Source organism: Castanea sativa, chromosome 10 (assembly GCF_040712315.1).
Source record: "Castanea sativa cultivar Marrone di Chiusa Pesio chromosome 10, ASM4071231v1".
Classification (NCBI taxonomy): domain Eukaryota; kingdom Viridiplantae; phylum Streptophyta; class Magnoliopsida; order Fagales; family Fagaceae; genus Castanea; species Castanea sativa.
Window position 1 is genome coordinate 35772730 of NC_134022.1, and position 22152 is coordinate 35794881.

Here is a 22152-nt window from a genome sequence, read left to right on the forward strand (position 1 = left end):
TAAAACCAAGATGAAAAAATTGAGAAGTGAAGCTTTCAAACCAAGCTCTAGGGGCTTGTTTCAGTCCATAAATGGCCTTATGAAGTAGACAAACATGAGAAGGATTGGCTGGATCCACATAGTTAGGAGGTTGAGACATAAAAACTTCTTCATGAAGCACCCTATGAAGGAATGCATTAGAAACATCCAATTGCTTCAATGACCAATTGTGTTGCACAGCCAAAGCTAAAATAATCCTCACAGTTGCAAGTTTTACAACTGGACTAAAGGTTTCCTCATAGTCCAACCCATACTGTTGCAAGAACCCTTTGACAACCAGTCTAGCCTTGTACCTAGCTATGGTGCCATCACTACCCCTCTTAATCTTATAGACCCATTTACATGAGACAACATTTTTACCAGCTGGAAGGGGAACTAAAGTCCATGTTTGCTGTTTTGACAGAGAAGCATACTCAGAATCCATAGCTGCAATCCATTGAGGATGTAGAGAAGCAACACTGAAACTAGGAGGTTCAACTTGAGAATAATCTCTCACCACTGTGTAAGCTTTGGGCTTGAAAATACCATGCTTGGACCTAGTAAGCATTGGATGTGTATTTGGATGAGAGTTAGACATAGACTGAGGAAGAGAGAGAGAAGGCTGAGGTATAGAGTCAGTAGGGCTGGTTGGAGTGACAAGACTGGATATAGCAAGAGTAGGAGCAGAAGATAAATCAGACACAGCAACAGAAGGCTGCAAAGAAGGAAAAATGGCAAACACAGCAGATAAAGGATCCGAGGATGAACTGGGTAAAAGGGTGGATAACCATAGGTCAAAGGAAGGACTAGGAACAGCAGAAGTGATGGAAGAGGAAGAGAAAGCATCTAGCAGACCTGGAAAGTCAGATTCATGAAAAAGAACATGGGGAGTAATATAAACCTTCTGTGTATTAGGGTCAAAATAGATATAACCTTTGGTTAAAGGAGGCTAACTTAAGAATATACACTGAGTGGACCTAGGCTGAAGTTTATGGTCATTATAGGGTCTAAGGAAAGGAAAGTAAGCACAGCCAAAAGTTTTCAAGGACTTGAGAGAAGGAGGAGAGTGAAACAGTTTTTGCCAAGGAGATTGAAATTGAAGGACAGAAGAGGGAACCCTATTGATTAGAAAGATAGCAGTGCTAAAAGCATAACACTAATAGGAAGAAGGAAGTTTAGATTTATGAAGCATAGAAAGTCCACTTTCAACAATTTGTCTATGTTTCCTCTCAGCTACACCATTTTGCTGAGGTGTATAAGGACTATACAATTGATGTAGGATACCATTGTCTAAACAATAGGACTTAAAATGATTACTAGTGTATTCACCACCACCATCAGTCCTGAGAGTTTTAAATTTAGAGCCAAATTGAGTTTCAACAAGAGCTTTAAAATGTAAGAAAACTGTAAACACTTCAGATTTATGTTTAAGAAGAAACATCCAGGTAAATCTAGTGAAATCATTAACAAAAATGACATAGAATCTATAGCCAAGTACAGAAGTCATAGGGGCAGGACCCCAAACATCACTGTGAACAAGTTGTAAAGGAGAAGTACTTGCCATTTCATGTTTTGGAAAAGGGAATTCTGTGCATCGTAGCACTTATGCAGTATTTACATTGAGAACAAATGTTATCATTAACAAGAATAGAAACATTGCTAGGAATAGAAGCTAAAGCAGATTGAAGAAGCTTGGAACAAGGATGACCAAGTCTTTGATGTCACAGCATTGCTTGACTGGAGGTAGCATGCTTGACTGAGGAGTTGGAATTTAAAGCAAGAGATGAAGGAAAACCAGGATCTGTGGACAATGAAGAAGAGAGAGGGATTGGATAGACTCCATCTTTACTCAGGCCTTGATAAAGAATCTTCCCCGTAGGTAAATCCACAATTAAGAACTGATTGGCATCAAAATAACAGAAGACATTGTTTTGTAAACACAATTTGTGGACAGATAACAAATTGGAAGCTAAAGCGGGAACTCTAAGAATATTATCTAAACGAAATTGATGGGAAGGAGTGATAAGCTTACCATTTCCAACATGTGTTACAGGTAATTCTTGCCCATTGCCAACAGTGACAATCTCATTACCATTAATAGCTTGAGAGAGCAATGAAAGCTGAGAGAGGTCAGGGGTTACATGATCAGAACACCCTGTATCAGTAAGCCAATTGGATGAAGAGGTTGAAGCAGAATTTGCAACTGCAGCCATTGATCTAGCTGCCATAGATGCTAACTTGGCTGGAACATGTCTGCCTTGATAAGCAAAATTCATGCGATGATAGCAATCCACAGCTATGTGACCATTCTTGCCACAAATCTGACAAGTAGGCCTTGAATTAGGAAAGTTCTACCCTGGAACTTGAGTGGTTTGAGTACCAGAACCATTCTTGATTTGAGAATTGGATTGAGGTCCAGAAAATGGTGAAGGATTAGTGATATTTCCAGAGAAAGAACCATTATGAAATCCAAAGGTAGGGTGATTAGAGGATTGACCATTATTGAACCTAAAATTGGGACCAAAATTGTTAAAACCTCTACCATGACCTCTTTGATTACCATTTCTGCCTCTACCTCTATTGTTGTACTGATTGAACCCACTCTGAAGCATCATAGCCATAGATGTGTCTCTAGATTCAGACTTTTTCTTAATAGCTCTCTCTTCAGCATTTAATAAGGTATTTAATTCCTCTAATATAAACACATTATTACGAGTTCGTATTGCAAAGCAAAAAGCATCATATTCACGAGGTAAAGCTTTTAACACTAAATGCATCAGTTCTTCTTCATCAACAAAAGCAGCAACAGAACTCAATTTATCCCTAGCTTCTTTAAATCTTTGAAAGAAAGTATCAATACTCTCAGGACCTTTCTTTATGCTAAGCAATTCATTTCTTAAACTCAAAACATGAGATCGAGAAACAGAAGTAAACCTCTTTTCAAGCACTTGCCAAACTCCTTTTGTAGATTTTTGGCTTACAGTGATGGCAAGAACTGAAGGTGATAGAGTAGAATTGATAAAAGTGAACAAGGCCTGCTCTTTGTTTTTCCAATTCACGAACTCAAGATTGGGCTCCCTTGTAAAACTTCCAGAATTATCTCTCAAAAACGGGAGCAGGAGCTTCACATGACTCATCCACAAAGCCAATCATAGAGTAAGCTTCTAGAATCACAACAATCTGATGCTTCCACACCATATAGTTGGTAAAATCGAGCTTGACAGTCATCATGCTCGCCATATTTGATAGACGTAGCAACGAAGGATTCACTATAGGAGTTATGGAGGTAGTTGTAGTGGAAGGAGTTGTTGAAGATGTAGAGCTCGGAGCAGAAGCCATTAATGGGCTCTGATACCATAAAAAGAAAAATCAAAGTACAAAAGCAAGAAAGAAACAAATATAGAGAAATGGTGATACAGAGAAAAGCAAAGAGTTTTGTGAATTTCACTGTTCTTGATTTTTATTCAATCTGATCTTCTTGATTACATACTCTGATATTTATATACTAACTGCCTCCAAAGATTGGGGATCAGCCCTAACAACCTATAGCTGAAATCCCTCTGATGCTTACACGTGGACAGATGCATAGGAGGTTGACAAGTGGACTCTTAGCTGTAACAAACTGACTTAAGCTAATACTACATGTAGTTCTACTATATTGCTACAGGTCGTTTAGCCTCTGCTTTGGATGCCTCTGACTCATCTGGCTTTACATATCATGCTCGGCCGGTTCTCGGGGTTACCCAGTGCATCTCATTGCAATCATTACTGCCGATTTCAGTTGATCTCGATCAAATTTGCCCTTCAACATTGGGTCAGCAATGTGATTGAATGCACCCTTTTGGACATAGGGTGTGACCCATTGCACAATGTCACGCTTCACTCCACCAGGGAGTTTCTCTATTGGCTTTTTTGCACTGATTATCTCTAGAAGTAAAATACCAAAGCTATAGACATCACAGCTCTCAGAAACCTTGCCCCACATGGCATATTCAAGAGCCAAATATCCTAGGGTTCCCTTCACTCTAGTAGTTAGATGAGTAACACCTTCTGGTATTAACTTTGCAAAACCAAAGTCAGCCACTTTTGCTTCAAATTCAGTGTCTAAGAGGACATTACTTGCCTTTATATCTTTGTGAATTATATGAGGATTGGCCTCGTGGTGCAAGTACCTTAACAATAAGTCAACAGATATAATTAACAAGTGAGAGTCATGCTAAGTACATAATAAGAATTCATAAAATTTCCAAATTAGTATATAAAAAAATTGAAATTGCACATTGTGGTGGGGCTGTATGTAAGATGGTAGGCTAATTTAAGAATGATGTGAAATTATTCTGAATTTTTATTGTGTTAATAGCTTTGTTGGATAAGTATTGCTGAAAATCAAGTACTATTTGGGAAACATCTAATTTTTAAGAACAGAATTCAAATTGATGTATTAATTTTCATGATACTGTGGGAACAAGCATGCTGCATAAAATTTCCAATAGAATCTCTGAACAGTTTCATTTTTGGCCGTTCTGTATAGTTCAAAATAGTGGGCTTTAGTAGAATTCTTCATAAGTCTTGATCATTTTTTTTTTTGTTCCTCCCAAAAAAAGAGGTATTAGTTACTTACGCTAAACCTTCTGCTGATCCAATGGCGATTCTCATTCTCCTAGGCCAATCTAGTAGACAATCTTCAGCAAGTTGGCCATGCAAATGGGTGATCAAGCTATGATTAGGCATGTAATCATAGACAATTAGCCTCTCATCCCCACCAGCGTAAAATCCCCTCAAACCCAAGAGATTCTTATGCCTCACCCTACCAAGAATTTCAACTTCCACAGCAACTCCATCTCTGCCTTTGCGCTCATTGCCTTTAGTCGTTTAACAGCGATCTGTAAGAACAACTTGGGCAATTCAATATTAAAAAAAAAAAAGATACATGCTTGTCTTGCATGGCCGACCATACAAAATCTTGTCAATAGATAAGGAAACGGAAACTCCAAAGATAATTAAATATAAAAAAAAAAGAAAGGACAAAAAGAAAAAATAGCATGCTTACTTAAGAATAATGTTTTTTTTAAAGCTTTTGAGACAAGTAATAATTTTACCAATTACCTCAATGCCTTTACTTGTTCGACCCCAATAAACACTTCCAAAAGCGCCTTCGCCAATTTTGTTATTCTGATGGAAGTTGTTTGTTGCAAGAAGTAGCTCCTTAAGAGAGTATATATCCCATGGATAATCCTTGCTCTTGTTTTCACTTTTAAAAAAAAAATTAACAATTATTGAAGTATTTTGGTTAGAACTATAACATGGACTTATTAAAATAGCAATTGCATAAGAATATAATCAAATTAACCAAACCTGATCTCCTGATGTTCTTCTGGATAGATGCAACAAAAGCATCTCCAGAAGATCATCTTTCCTTATGGGAGGAAAGTGGAAACACAATAAAGACAAATTGAAATGGTGTATATGCAGTGGGAGAGAGTGAAGAATGAAGAAAAAAACTGGCCTTTCAAGCAAGAAGAAAGCAAAAATTTCGGAGACTTCAATGCAGAAAGGAAGGAGTCTTATGGTGCAGACAAAAGGCAGCCTTGGAAGTCAAGGAATTTGTTGTTTAATGTTATGAATAGGCTTAGGCTGTTCACAAGAGGTTCTCAAGTTTCTGTATTCTAGTGTTTGTTTGCTTTTGAAGCTACATTTTTCCTTCGGAAATGTCACATTTTATATTTTCATATCAGACATTCTTAAGGATTATTATATAGTATATAGTTTATTATGAATATAATTTGCCTATCATCACTTCTCTTGGACCTATAAAATTGGGATGCACTAGGTAGGACCTTTTCTATATTCAATAGATAACTAGCTAGGAAAGTAAGTTAATTATTATATGCACATTTGTAATTAAAAAAAGAAAAAAGAAAAAAGAAAATTGACACCATTGTCACCTTTGAATTGGGCTTGCTAACACATTGATCCAACCTTCCAATTGGTAAGCGGCATCGACGGTGGAGTGCAGCTCCAAATTGTCTAGAGAATTAGCTGTACCCAATTCATTAAAAAACAAGAAAAACCCACCCGATCTATTTTTATTTTCTAGGCTCTAGCGGTCCTATAAGGTGTAGTTCCCATGAAGTAACTGTATTTTTTTTTTTCACCCTAAGGAAAAAATTAAGCAATCATTTGATATGATATGTAAGCATTACCTGAGACTAAAATAGTAAATGAAAAAGATAATGGTAAGGGTTTATTTATATATTTATTTTTATCTTTAATATATATCAACAATATCACCATTCAAAAAAAATAAAAAACACTAGAGATTGATAGTAGTTTTATTAATATGATTATGGAAAATTATTAATTTATACTAATGGTGTACACCTCGCTTACACACTATGTTCACATTTTACACATGGTATGTATGGAGTGTGGAAATTTTTTATACGAAACAATCATGGTCTAATAAAAAAAACCTTACTTTGAACTCTCTCTCACTCTCTCTTATTGTTATTATTATCTCTTAACATACATAATATTTATTGGTGTTGTAGTAACTTGTATTTACATTCTAATTAAAGAGGCAATATCCACTTTCAAAATAGAATTAGTTAAAAATGTAATACTTTGTTAGGAAAGTCATAATTTGAAAGAGTATGAACTTATCTGTTGTATTTATACAAACTTTAAAATGAGAAGTATAATTTATTTAGATGTTATTTCTTGAAATATTGAGAGGGGACAGGGGAGAGGAAAGAGTGCCATTTCATAGAGCCTCAAATAAAATTCTCGTAATTTAATACACTAATTTTCTCTTTAGTCCAAGTGCTTGCCTAGCTTATTAGCAAAACTTGAAGCCTTAACTAGGAGAACTCAAATACGCACATTATTTATTTCTCTAACTGGGCCTCCATTATAGGCCTTTTTTCCCGGTCTTATATAAACGGCTTGGTCTTACATTTTGGCTCAAATTTTTATTGGGTCAAAAGGCTTAGTTGACTTCTTTTGGACCAACCACAAACTCAGGCCCATCTCAATGAAAGACCCATGGAATTCTTCGACAACACCATTGAAGTAGGCCCATTTTGCTACAAGAGTACGTAAGACTTCGGGTTGACTGCGAGTTTTTGACATTTTGTTCCACCCCTCCCAATTTAATCCATAAAAACCGAACCATTTGAAGTACTTCAACAAGGAGAGTTTCAAAATTTTGAAGTACAAATACACGTATTAATTTTGTAAAATTAACATAATCCACTAAAAATAATATCTCTAGAAATTTAAACCTACTTTCAGATGTATTTTCACAATTTTCTTAAGGAAAATTTAAAAAAATAATAAGGCATAAATAAATAATTTTTTTTATTTAATATTTCAATTACAAATCATTTTATCCTAATTGAAACAAGATCATTTTTAAAAAATAAATATATTAGATGGAATGTAGACACGTATCATGAGAAGCAAGATTATGTTAAATGCCCTATAAGATGGTGGCTCACTTGTCATAATGATTCACATCTTTGTTAAAATAATTGTTAACTAATTAAATTCATCATTTTTTTTTTATAATTTAAACTTTTGGGACATTAACAGTTTATCATTGTTTTAAAATGGGTGATCTTATGTTCAAATTCAATTTCCACTTTATCTCTCATATAAAAAGTTCAAAATCTACTTAGTTTTAATATTGTTTCTACTCAAAGTTCAAAATCTACTTAGTTTTAATATTGTTTCTACTCTAAGTTCATGTTGAGTGTTAGATTTTACTTATTACTTGGGATTTTAAATCAATAAGTGACAGGGAGTATTATTATAACGGTTAAATAATTAAAATTAAAATTTTTAATTTTTTAAGCTTTTGCAACAGGTACCAACTAGTGGTTAGTAAATGTCTTTTTGTGTGTTGCAAGAAAATACATGGTGTTTCTGATGCACGCATCTTCCCTCTCACATAAAGGTGGATCTTACAAGCGTGGGGTCTACCTTCATGTGAGAGATAAGATGCACACACCGAAAACACCATATACCACCTCATGTTTTTGTTAAAACTACCGCCCACAATGGCCAAGAAGGGTTTCAACTTTCAAGTAAAAGCACAAGTACAAGTACAACTAATTAAAGAACAGGAACATTACAAGTTGAGCGTAAAACAACTTCAAGCAACTAAAACCCCTATGAGGTTGCTCAAGTTTTTGGGTTAAAGAAGCGATATTGTAACTCTGAAGGCTGAAGCAATATTATAACTGTTACAAACCCAGAACTAAACCTTCAAAGAGTAAAAGGAATATGAAGTAGGTTAACAAATTCTCCATTAGTGTTTGAAACGGAGGAAAAGATGGAACTATCTCTAAGTAAGACACCTTAGTGTCCAAAATTGCTATGGTCTAGAATGAATTATGTAACATTTCAAGGGCAATAAACTGCCACAAAAATGAACTCACAGATATTCTAAGTTTCTAAAGTCAAAATATAAATGGGGAGAGAAGCATAAAGTTTAAGCTTAAAAGGTTTATTTTGAACAAATACTAGTAGCTGAAGCTACTATATAATTCCTGCATTTTTATTACCTATTCTCATTGTTCAAATTATCAAATTATTAAAAAAGAAACAAAACAATATCCAACAAAAAATAAAACTTCTAGACATTTGACAATTGGAATTATGTACTTTCTAATTAGCAGAAAAATCATCAAAGGTAAGAAACTTTATTTTTTATTCTTAAAGAGAGGAGCATTATGAAACTTGAATTTACGTTGTACCAGATTTAAACCAATGCTCTCCCCGCCCCTAACAAATGGATAAAATTAATTACTTTGCATTAGATCATAAATTTCATATTTGATGCTTTTTAGGTTTAAGGTAATTATTTCATTGTTTTTAATGCTTCTTTGGTCAAATTAGGCTTCTATTATGGTTAGATATTAATTATAATTTATTTCAGAATATACTGCTTTCTTGTTTGTCAAGTCTATAAGCATTTTTGAAGAATTGAGATTCAGTTTAATAAAATTATTGAGTTTTTTATTTTATTTTATTTATTGTTTTTTGGTGGATTTCAGATTCATTTTCCTTGTGAATTTGAGGTTATTTTTTAGAAATAAATGTGTTTTGGTTTTTTTATTGTGTAGAAGTATATACAAGTTTTTTTTTCTTATTAATAAAATACCTCGAAATTGGAATATTAATGAAAATTGGTAATGTATTAACTAATTCTTTTGTAAAAGTAACATGGTGGGAAATTGTTGAATTAACAGTTGACTTAACATCATTGTTAGCATCACAACGTTATCATTAGTCATAGTAGTTGTTGCTTTATTATCATTTTGATTCTTTTAATCTTTGCATTCATTTCTTTTCATATATATATACATATAGATTCTCGTAATTGAAGAATTTTATAATCTCCCTAGATTGAAATCTATTATCTTGATTCTGACTTGTTATTGATTTACCATGATCATTTGACCTCATACTTTTACTTATACCCCTATTCTTTGTGACAAAAACTTGTTCTTGTGTCATCAATGCCAACATCTTTTCCCCTAATTTTGTATCACATCACTCGACCACAACACCATTAAAATCAGAGTTATAAATGATACCACCAAAGTTTCTTAACTGTTAGGAAGAATGCTCAATGGTTGCAAACTTGCAATGCCTCTAACTCCTCATCTAATGTTATCTTCATTGTACGATTCACCACAGTTGACAATTTTCACTCAAATGCTCAACAACAACTATTCTCCCCTAATTAAAGTCATAAACTCACAAGCTTCCTAATTAACAATTCTTAATTTTGAGAAGTCATCCCTCGTACAAGCTCTCCTACTTTTTCAAAGTGTATAAACTCTAGTCTCAATTGCAATATGTTGAAACGCGCAATCATATACTCATGACAGATAAACGTGATAGTTTTCCTACTTATCTTTTTCCATCCTTTTTTAGATTTCTCCTTTGGATTGGTCATATCACCTTCAATAGGCTCATACAAATCCCAATAATAAAACAAATCCTCCATCTTAGTTTGGAACCCATTGATTTATCATAGTCTCAATTGTCTCTTTCATCTTATTTCACATAATAAAACACACACTAGATCAGCTAAGCTTTGATACCACTTATTGGGCCACAATCTAGCCTTATGCGTGTTAAGAAATTCAACAAATGATTAATTTTAACCAATTCCGGATATTCTAACTAAAATTACCAAACCAAGATTTCATACTACTCCTAAGTAAATAAGTTTTTAATGTGAAGGGAAAAACCATAGGATTAAATTGAATAAATTTACAATAACAAAATCAATTACATTAGACTCTAATGTTTATGTCTAAAATTTGAGTTTAGAACAAATTCATTAATATCACCTTTGTAGAAATCAATATAAACTCAATTAAAATTCTCACTTACTCTTAGTACTTCTTTTTTTAAAATAAAGTATCAGAATTTTGTGTAGGGCTGTAAATAAACCAAGCCGATTATGAACAACTCGAGCTCGGCTCGATAAAAAGCTTGTTCATATTTGTTTGTTTATAAATAAGTCAAGCTTAAGCCTTAGTTTTAGGCTCATTTAATAAACAAGCCGAGCTCAAGTAAAAAAATTTGTTCACAAACAAGCTCGTGAGCTATTAAGCTTGATACACAACAATTCAAGTATAAACTCATTTATAAGTTTATATGTATTAGCTAAATATACTTATTACACATATCTTAATAATAATATAGCCAACATGGAACCACTACCTATATTAACTTAATTTTTTCCTTCTCTTTAAACTAATCAAGAACCACTTTAGACTATAATTACATTTAAAGATAAATAAATAATTAAGTAGGCCACATATGATCATTTCCTATTAATTATCTAAAGTAAAGTTATAAAACATGTTAGTATTTTCTCATTTATAATAATTAGAAACAGATGCTGTAAGTGCACAATTGCACCTGGCCCCAAGAACAGTTATGGGCTCAGGCCCAATGAGCCTTAAACAATCTGAATTTGTAGAGTGTGGGCTTGAAACCCAGGTTAGAAGTGTGTGAGGATTAAATGACAAGCTAAAGATTGCAAGTACTTGGAAACAACAAGGAATATTGTAAATCAGCTTCCTCGGATGTAAGCCGAGGGTTGTTCTTATATTATATCTTTCTCTTTGTTTCTTTTTTCTTTTAGGTTACAAAAAGTCCGTCCCCATTTCTCTTTCAGGTTCCTCCTTAAATACTCATCTTTTTAATACTTTGTATACGTGTTGCCCCAACTCCCCCTTAGCCTAGATATTTCTTTTCTTAGTACCTTTGAATAGTAACCAGAAGTTTCCCTTCCATTGTTTAAGTGTCACTTCCCCATTAATGCGGCCAGGGTGGTAGGTGCAGGGTCTTTAATGTGGAGGTAACAGCCTTTATCTTTGACATTTTTCCAACATCGGTGCTTCTAGGACATTCAAGGGTTTACCCCCTTTAACCATTGGTTTTGTCCGTGTCCTTCCCTAACCTTTACCATGAAGTCCTGGGTTCTTCGGTGTCAGTCCGAAGGGAAAAATCATCCTCGGTTGGATCCTCGGACCCTCGGCGTATGGGCCGACCCGTAGTACTAAGAAGTTCTAAACCCAAGAGCAGGTCGGCCTTCCTTAGCATGACCCAACGACCCATATTCCCATCAAGGTCCTTTTACTCCTTACAGATGCTTTTTTAGTCCTTCACCATCTAATGTGAATGTAAAAATTGTATTTTGAACAATTGCTGAAACTTTAGATAAGGAATGATAAATGAATGAATTTAATTATGTAAATTATTAATTTGAATAATAGCTAATTATAAGTAAGACTAGATGCATGATAAAATGAGTATACTATTTTATTTTCTTAATCTTAGAGATTTAAACATTTAATAATATAATTTTTTTTAGATCTCAAGCTCAAAAACTTAACTTGAGCTCGAGTTTGAGCTTGATATTAAGCTTAAGTTTGGCTTGACTAATTAATTAAGCCAAGCCAAGCCAAATTCAAGCTTTTTGGCTTTCCCACGAGCTCAAGCTCAAACATTATTTTTAAGCTTGTCATAAGCTTAAGCCAAGCTCGAGTTTTTAATTTTTCCTGACAAATTAAGCTTGAATATGCACTACTCGACAAAGTTCGGCTTGTTTATAGCCCTATTTTTTTGCTAAACAACAATTACAAGAAAACCAAAAGAAAAATACAATAGATAATGTGGGGAGAGACCATGCACCCAGAGAAAGATTACACCAAAAACAATCCAAAATTTGTGGAGAAAAACCAATACGATCTAGCAAACATTTCTATATTTTCCAAGAAAATCAATACAATTTGGTAGATATTCTTATGCTCTCAAAAAAGAACATTACAATCTGATTTACCTCACAGACGCCAAAACCAGATTTAGAAGAGAAATCCCACTTCATTGTGAAGATAACAGGGCTTGGTGCCAAGAGTAGGAAACCACCAGCACTAGAGCATCCATGTAAAGATCCAACAATCAGGTGCTAAGGAACTCAAATCCAAAAAGGTGTAAGTCAAACTTGGTCCAGAGACTCCCTTTAAGGGTTTAAAGGATGGCTCAGCTGCCACTGGTGGACAAGACACACCATTGAGGGTGGCGAGAGAGACACGAGGGTTGAGGAGGGCTCATGTAGAAGCTAGCACTTGCAGTAGAGTTATGGAGATGGAGGACTCAGGCACATGTTAGCACCTTGTGCTCATCGCGAAACTTTCTCTCTCTTGTGAAAGAGAGAAGAGTTCCAAAAATTCCTTTCTTGATTTTGCAATTACTTTAAATACTACAACTCTATGTAACTGGCTCTCAAAAATCTCTCCTTAGAGAAACCCTTAATTTTTTTGCCTTGGGTGTGTGACAAATGACAACTAAATAAACTCTTCTTATTTTCTTTGTCCTCTCAAATGCACACCACATTATATCTATTTTTTCCTTCTCGTTAGCTCTGTCTGGCCCTCACTGTCTGTCCTTTTTTCTTTCCTTCCTGATGGCACTATAAAACCACAAATAAATTCTGTTAATATAAGAAACCTCAGTGACCTATTGCTTTCTCCTAAGCAAATAAGCAATCGTTTGTCAAATGCAAAAAGCATTAGGTCTACTTTTGCCGGTGATGTAGCCCACTGACTTATAAACTTGTCTTGTGTGGGCTGGACTTTGTGTCCGTGCACCCAATACAAAGATCATTAACAATAACATCAACTTACCATCAAATGAAGTACCTATGCAAGTTTTGATTTGAGTTTCCAATATAGTCTATTTGCTACATGTTTGTACTCCATTTACATAATAAAACAAGGCCATTTTAGCGAACATAAACTGAGACAAAATAATTAACATGCATGCAATAGTGAGCTCTTGAAATGATTGCTAATTAGCTAATTAATTATTATGCCAACTGCATATTTTCTAGATGAAGCTGAACTATTCCTCTAAAAACAAAGTTTTACAAGATATCTCCAACTTTAAAGATTCCATTGAATTTCTTCACAAAAGAAAAACCCTCAAAAAAATGTGAAAATTCAAGTACTATCAATGAGTTCACCAAGTTTAAGGCAAGGGAGTGGTTCTCAGCCAGTGGATACAATGTCACTTTCAAATGTATCTCGATGATAAGATGAGATCATTCAATTTCTGTTGCAGCCCAGATAGATCAAGGCATCCCAAATCATTTCCCTGAAAATCAAATTGGACAAACTCAGGCAAAAGTTTCTAGTCGTTTGGTATTTCCTAATTCATGGAAACCCTAAACCTAGAAATAAATGAATTATTATCAAACATACCTTGGATTGAATAGAGTAAATTAACCTTTCATATTCTCTACTCGAAAAACAATGTACTACATCAAGTCCTTCTCTGAGCAAGATTTCAAGCACTTCCGATAGAAGCAAACCTTCATTGACATTGGTTGTTACTAAAATTTGCACCCCATCACAACAAGGTTGGACTACAACACTCAAATTAGATAAACTTTTAAGCTCATTCCTCCTCACACTCAATTCTTGGATCTTATTCTTCAGGTATGTAATATAGTTCATGGCCTCGTTTGTGTGATCAGATACCGAGCGCTTCCCCTAAAAACCCACCAAAACAACAATTATGCAAAGCAAGAAAAAAAAAAAAAAAAGGATACATAGCCATGTCATGACAGAATATTGAAATTCTATTAAAGTTATGTAACATATGAAGGAAGAAAATGAAGGTTCATAAATCCTAACCTTAATCATTTCCATAGGGAGCAGTGACCGAAGTGATGCATTAAGAATGGCCATTTTCTTTCTTCTTTGTCTTTCAGTGTCCCTACGCATGATATTCTTATTAATAATAGTATTGGCTTCATCATTGTATTGTAGCATTCTATCTTCTTGGTTGGGAATGGATGAGAATTGCCACACCACCTCATCGCTTTGGTGGTAAGGAAACATTATTGGATGAAGACGACTGTTGCTTCAAGCTTTTCCTCTTTGTTTTATATATTATATATGGAAGCTAAAAGAATTAGACACCCCTATTGTTATATATAGAGGCTCTCAATGGTTTTCTTTACGGGCCTATCATCAACGAGCTAAGATTCTCTTTAATCAATTCGAAGGCTAAGGCATAAGCAAGGTAAAATATAGCATGGAATGATGTTAAAGTTCGTTGTGGGGCTATCTTTTTTACTTTTGTACCGAACAAATTCCAGTGAGGATCGGACACTTTGGGGCTCGGAAAATTGACACGAAGCTGTAATATAAACCACACGGTTCAAGCAAATAGAACATTATATTATTGCAGGAATTTTTTAATAAGAACTGTGAGGATACTTCCCCAATTAATCGGATTTATCCGCTTTGGGGAGCCAGTCCCTCACGGTTTATCGGCTCGTCCCCGAGTGCAGGCAGGATTTTCACCTCGACCAAGGGCTGGCCTTGTAATCGCAGGCTTGACACCAAGTCCCACATCGGGTAGAGTTCCCTCCCACACATGGTTTATAAGCTTCTGGAGCGACCATGTGTGTACCATTACTAACACATGTGTTGTGTTAGTAATGGTACACACATGGTCGCTCCAGAAGCTTATAAACCATGTGTGGGAGGGAACTCTACCCGATGTGGGACTTGGTGTCAAGCCTGCGATTACAAGGCCAGCCCTTGGTCGAGGTGAAAATCCTGCCTGCACTCGGGGACGAGCCGATAAACCGTGAGGGACTGGCTCCCCAAAGCGGATAAATCCGATTAATCCCAACCTTAAAGACACTTTTAGGTACTACTGTTTCTCATTCGTCCCTTAGTTTGTATACTATTTTAAAACTGTGTTCCTCGTTTTTGGTCCATTACTTTAAATTGTGGATATGTGGATATATATCATTCGTGATTGGTTTCAAGAATGCAATGAACACGTAATAGACTGGAAAAGCATGAGAAAGAATTAATTATTTGGAAAAGCCAAACTAAGTACCTAACCCCCAGCTAGGGGTTGAGTATCTTTGATGTGTTTGTGTAATTAAACACATTAAAGTACTAATTCTTTCTGATAATTGAATACATTAAAGTACTAATTGAATTATGTACAAACATGTGACACAAAGTAGAAGAATGTTTCAAATATTTCAGGCCAAAGTTGTTAGATTCTAAATATTTAAGATTAAATGTTTAGGTTCTAATTTTATATATGTTAGCAAACCGAGTACAAAAACATGTCTCGTATAAGATATTTATGTCTTAGGACAGTTTTAGACATTGCTCAAGTTGTTTTAAGTCAAGATTCAAGAACAGTTAAGCTGAAGAAAGAAGAATTCAGAATCTGTCTTGCTCGAATCATCGAGAGACTCCTTTGACCGATTGAGATGCATTTTCTGCAAATTTTAAATAAAGCCTAAAAGCTCACAAAACGTTTAAGGTTTGAGTTCAACACTGCTACGTATAAAGACAAAACCCTAATACATGTTTTTCACGACTTGTGAGTTACTTTTATGAGATCTAAGAGGTTCTTTGTAACTTTCTAACTTAACAAGCATCAACCATAGAGTGGAGATAATTTGCTGCATACTAGATCAACTACTGCTGATGGTCTAAACCTTTGAGTGAGATCTCAAAGTCACAAACCGGAGTGTTTGTGTGCAACAAATTCAAATTAGAAGAGTTTGTGGATTCGGAGTTGTGTGTGGCCACATAAGTAAGTACTACAACTACATGAGTAATTAAACACATTAAAGTACTAATTCTTTTTGATAATTGAACACATTAAAGTACTAATTGAATCATGTACAAACATGTGACACAAACTAGAAGAATATCTCAAAATATTTCAGGCCAAAACTGTTAGATTCTAAATATTTAAGATTAAATGTTTAGGTTCTAATTTTATATATGTTAGCAAACCGAGTACAAAAACATGTCTAGTATAAGATATTTATGTCTTATGACAGTTTTAGACATTGCTCAAGTTGTTTCAAGTCAAGATTCAAGAACAGTTAAGTTGAAGAAAGAAGAATTCAGAATCTGTCTTGCTCGAATCATCGAGAGACTCCTTTGACCGATTGAGATGCGTTTTCTGCAAATTTTAAATAAAGCCCAAAAGCTCGCAAAACGTTTAAGGTTTGAGTTCAACACTGCTACGTATAAAGACAAAACCCTAATACATGTTTTTCATGACTTGTGAGTTACTCTTGTGAGATTTAAGAGGTTCTGTAACTTTCTAACTCAACAAGCATCCACCATAGAGTGAAGATAAGTTGTTGCATACTATATCAACTACTGCTGATGGTCTAACCTTTAAGTGGGATCTCAAAGTCACAAACCGGAGTGTTTGTGTGTAACAAATTCAAAGTAGAAGAGTTTGTGGATTCGGAATTCTGTATGGTCACATGAGTAAGTACTACAAGAGTTAGCATTAGATTTAGGGAAAAATCTATTATAAACACTTCCATTTTATTTATTGAATTTCTTACCTTATGGATTGTTTAGGTTAAATCCTCTCTAGGTTTTTTATCTTGAAATTAAATGGTTTTATTGGTTTTCCTGGGTCATCATATCGCTTGTCTTCTTAATTTTTCTACTTTATGTGATGTGATTTTCTTTGTTTAAGCTAGATCTACATAATAAACCTAAGTAACTACTTGGCTAATATATTAGGTTAAATAATTTGATTATACAGGGGTCTAAATCACAAACAAAAACCTCACAACTATACACAGCATGGGCGATAATTCTATACCATTTGCCACATAAGACTTATAATCAGAATCCCTCGCAGGCTACGGAACTGCTTTATAAACTGTATGGTGGTGCTGAATAATGCATTGTCAAAGTAAAACTTATATGCGTGTGATATTTGTTCAAAAAATATAAGAAAGATCAGGGGACCTAACATGAATGTTGTGGTATATATGTGTCATTAGTAAATACAGATTTTTCTATGATAGTTGTCAAGATTTGATGTATCACTACAGTTAGTCTGTTTAAAAAAAAAAATCAAATGAACCTATGGCCACGCTTCTAAACACCTATAAACGCAGCTATAGACTTAACTTATAGCCGTGTTTTATAAATGCAGGTGTAGGTAAGCTATAGCCACGTTTTATAAACGTGGGTATAGGTCATCTTTAAAAAAAATATTCGTTTGGTCCTATAGCCACGTGCAGCAATTGGGCTTATCCAAAAAAGTGGCTAAAAACACCTAAAAACTTGGCTATAGACATAACTTGTTAAGTTTTAGACCCCTTAACACAATATGTTTAACCTAATATTAAATCAAGTTGATTAACAAGTTTGTTAATTAAGTCTAGGTTAAATAAATATGTGTAAAACAAATATAATGCGGAAAGTAAAGAATACAAAGGTCTGATGACCCAGGAAAACTTAATCGGTAAAAAACTTGGGGGAGAATTTTACCTAGTTATCTTCAAGGTAAAAACAGATCTACTATGAAAAAACTGAAGTTTGTACAATAAAACTTAGACCACTAACATCCTATTGCTACCTGGTGTAGAAAACTTACTACCACGACCACGTGACAGCTCCAAGTCCACAGACTACTTCTGTCCTTAATTTGCTACAACCACAAGTTCTCCTATTTGTGACTTTGGGACACCTCTCAAAGGTTTTGGATCTTCTTGAAAGTTCTTTATGCAGCAATTGAATTCACCATCAAGTTCTTAATGCAAATCTTGATCTTGATAGCTCTATGTATGTGTATGAAGGTAAACACCTCTCAGATCTCACAAAAGATTCAACACATAACTCAACAATGACCTTTAAAATGTAGCTAGGATTTTTCCTTTTTATTCTTGGAATGAAACACTTAACTCTACACGTCATGTGAGCTTGGGCTGGTTTGGAAATTCTGCAGAAAAATCCTGATCTATGATTTTTGATCGATTGAGTCTATTCTTCGATCAATGCTCGATCGATCGAGCCTTGCAGAAATAGAATAGTAATATCTTGCAATTACTCGATACAAAACTTACATAAAACCAAACTTTGAGCAAGTCTAAACCTAGACTAAATGTTTTGATCATGGTTTGCCAACATATACAATTTGAAGTTCTAATACATTAATTTCTAAAGTCTTAGAACCTAACATAACCTATAGCCGCAGTTTTAAAATGCAGCTATAGGTAAGCTATAGTTGCGTTTTATAAACATGGCTATAGGTCATCTTAAAAAAAAAAAAAAATTTATTCGGCTGATCCTATAGCCATGTTTTCTAAACACGGCAATAGGGGTTATCCAAAAAACGTGGCTAAAAACATCAATAAACACGGCTATAGACCTTATTTATAGTCACATTTTTTTTGTAAACGTGGCTAAAAAAAAAACGAGGCTATAGTCTGCGTGTTTTGTAGTGATTGTGCTACCAATGTAGTAGTTTATACATGTACCATTATACCATGTACTATTGAACTTCTATACTTTTATCGTACTTTAGTATGCCTGATGTAGGACAACCACACTATTTCAATAGAACAACAAAACAATGATAGAATCAAGACTAAACCCTAGGAGTCCAACACCTAAGGATTGCTTGGAGTCAGCACAAAGTAAACTGGAGTTGGCACCAATGTAAAAAGAAACACAATAATTTTATAATTCTCAAAAACTGTCTTACAATAATAAGAAAAAATGTTTAAATAGCTAACAATAAAATTCATAAAGAAACCCTAATTATTAAATGTTCGGGTATGCTTAATCTCAAGCCCAATTACTAACAAGCTCCATCCATAAGGCCACAAGTTGGGCCATCTTCTTTTTGGTTTTCCTCCCATACATGCGCATAATTGGAAGCTTGTGCCTTGTGTCCGCACCAACTCCCCCCTGGTGAGAAGAACTCGACTGCGTTGAGTGGAAATCTGAAAAATTCTGATAGTACTCCAATAAGTCAGGATCCAGTCAATGTAGCTCATCTTGAGTAATCCATGTGCAATCAGAATCCGGTTGCCCTCGCCACCGAACTAGGAAACAGTGAACTCTTCCATCCCTGGTAGAAACAACTTGTTCATCTAAAATAGCATTAATAGATTCTTTATGTGCATAGGGCAGATTTAAGGGTAAAGGGGTAGGGATATGGGCATCAATAGGATCAAGCAAAGGCTCATCAAAAGGGGTATCAGGAATAACTGTGGGGCTTTTATAAGCAACTAGATCCTCAATATTAAAAAATGAGCTAATACCATAATCATTAGGAAGGTTAATGACATATGCATTTGGGCCCATTCGTTTTAATACCTTGAATGATCCGGCACTACGAGCCTGCAATTTCTTAACAGTCCCAAAGGGAAACCGTTCTGGTCGAGTCTGAATCATGACATAATCCCTTACCTGAAACTCTGCATGACGCAGATGAGTGTTAACATGAACTTTATATTGAGAATTACTTACCTAATTTTTTTTTACGAATCTCATTATGCAAATCATGAATATGTCATACAAATGCCTCAGCAAATTCAGAAATTCTAACATGTGGGGGCATGGGCAAAAGATCTAACGGCAACCTAGGTGTATACCCACGCACAACCTCAAAAGGACTAGCACTTATAGATCTATTGATAGAGCTATTATATGCAAGTTGGGCTATAGGAAAAATTGAATCCCAATTCTGATTGGCTTCACCTACTAGACACTGAATGAGGTTGCCTAGACTACGATTGACCACCTCAGTTTGACAATCAATTTGAGGATGAAATGTGTGGAAAATTTCAATTTGGTGCCTACTAAACACCACAAAATCTTTCAAAAATAACTCATGAAGCGAACATCCCTATCAAACACAATGGTTTTGGGAAGACCATAAAGTTTGAAAATCTCATCAAAGTAGAGCTTTACAATCTTAGAAGCATCAGAGGTCTTAAAACATGGTAGGAAATAAGCCATCTTAGAGAAGTGATCAACAACTACTAGAATAGAATCATGCTTCCTAAAGGTGTGGGGCAAACCTAACACAAAATCCATACTCACATCCTGCCATGGGCGATCTGGCACAGGTAAAAGTGTGTACAAGTCAGTGTTTTGCTTGCGATGTTTGGCTAGTTGACATGTATGATATTGACCAACTATCTTGGCAACGCCCCTCTTAAGACCAGGCCAATAGAATTGACGTTCCACTTCCTCAATTGTTTTGTCTCTGCCAAAATGAACTGTAAGACCTCCCACATGTATCTCCCAAACTAGAAAATCTCTCATTGAAGACCGAGAGATACATAACTTGTTGGCTTTGAACAAGTAACCATTTTCAAGGGTATAATCATCTAGGATTGGCCGTGAGGCATTACTTAGGCTAGTGTAGAGCTCCCCAAAATATGGGCATGACTCATAGTCATCCTTGAGTTGTTCAAACCCAGTAACCTTAACACTCATGACTGATAGCAAAGACACCGTTCGACTTAGTGCATCAACAACCTTATTCTCAACTCCCACCCAATGTCACTATGGAGGAGTAGCGTTGCAGAAATTCAACCCAACTACCATGCCTAAAATTCAGCTTCCTTTGAGAATGGAGATAGCATAAAGCTTCATAATCATAGATAAAAAATTCTCGAGATAACAAGTAATGGAGCCAATGCCAAAGAGCTTGAATAATGGCATAAATTTTTTTGTCATATGTGGAGTACTTTTGCTTAGCATTATTCAGTTTCTCACTAAAATAAGCAATTGGGTGGTGCTCTTGACTAAGTACTCCCCCTATACCAATACCTGAGGCATCACATTCCACTTCAAAAGGCTTGGTAAAATCAGGGAGACGCATGACAGGTGTTTCAGTCATCTTTTGTTTAACCTCACACTACAAGAAATCTGGGTTTAGGCGGCGTTTTTTTTAGTGACGTTTTTAAATCCGCCACTATAAGTGGCATACTATGACGTTTTCTAAAAACGGTGCTAAAGATTGAGATTTTAGCGACATTTTTTAAAAAACGTCGCTGTAACTCAAAACAATAACAACGTTTCTTAAAACGTCACAAGAAGTATAGTTTTAGTAGCGCATATCTCATTAAAACGTCGCTATAGTGATTAGAGAAAATGTACTGAGCATGTGTCTAAAAAAGAAATACTCTATAGCGACGTTTTAGAAAATGTCGCTATAGTGATTACAGCAAATGGTCTCCGCCTGTTGGTGAAAAAAAAATACTCACTATATTGATTAAAGCAAACACTTTCAAATACTCTATAGCGACGTTTCAAAAACGTCGCTATATGTTCTAAACTTTTGACTTTCAGGTTCCCACACTTTTTTTCCCTCTTTATTTTTTTTTTTGGCCTACACTTTTTTTTTTCTTTCTTTCCATTAACTCACTTCGTGTCCCACTCTTTTCTTTCTTAGGCTCACTATTCATTGTCCCCTTCTTTTCTTCTCTTTTCTTTTCTTTGTTCTTTGTTCCTAGTATTTTCTTTGTGACCCATTTTCTCTAGGAGCACCACACATCTTTTCCCTTCCACCCACTGCCACCGCGGCCGTCATCAACCTCCACTAAGACCCACTGCCACCACCATACTTTTTCCCCTCTTTTTTATTGTTCAAGTTTCTTTAGAGTGTAAGTATTTGTTCTTGGCTTATGGGTTTGCTTTGATATGGTATTTTTTTAATGGGTTATGGAGCTTTTTTGCTATTTTTCAGTTTTGGTTGGAAAGTTTTTGTTGTTCAATTTTCTTT

The 22152-nt window shown here is 35.1% G+C and overlaps 1 protein-coding gene and 1 pseudogene across 3 annotated transcripts; both read right to left on the minus strand.

The window, feature by feature from the left end:
* Positions 1–1558: 1558 nt before the first annotated feature.
* Positions 1559–5559, minus strand: LOC142612569 (PTI1-like tyrosine-protein kinase At3g15890; annotated as a pseudogene).
* A 6607-nt stretch (positions 5560–12166) lies between these two features.
* Positions 12167–14492, minus strand: LOC142614172 (transcription factor bHLH36-like). 3 transcript variants are annotated; one of them, XR_012840369.1, is made up of 4 exons: positions 14244–14492; positions 13809–14099; positions 13571–13701; positions 12167–13018 (listed from the first exon to the last, which is right to left on the minus strand). XR_012840369.1 is itself a non-coding variant. In XM_075786718.1 (3 exons), the coding sequence occupies exons 1-3, from the start codon at positions 14448–14450 to the stop codon at positions 12965–12967; spliced, it is 552 nt and encodes a 183-aa protein (XP_075642833.1). In that variant the 5' UTR covers positions 14451–14492; the 3' UTR covers positions 12167–12964. The 3 variants fall into 3 exon arrangements, 2 of the variants coding, with proteins under 2 accessions (XP_075642833.1, XP_075642831.1); XM_075786718.1 differs by lacking the exon at positions 13571–13701; XM_075786716.1 differs by having other exon boundaries at positions 12167–13701.
* Between the last annotated feature and the right edge of the window lie 7660 nt (positions 14493–22152).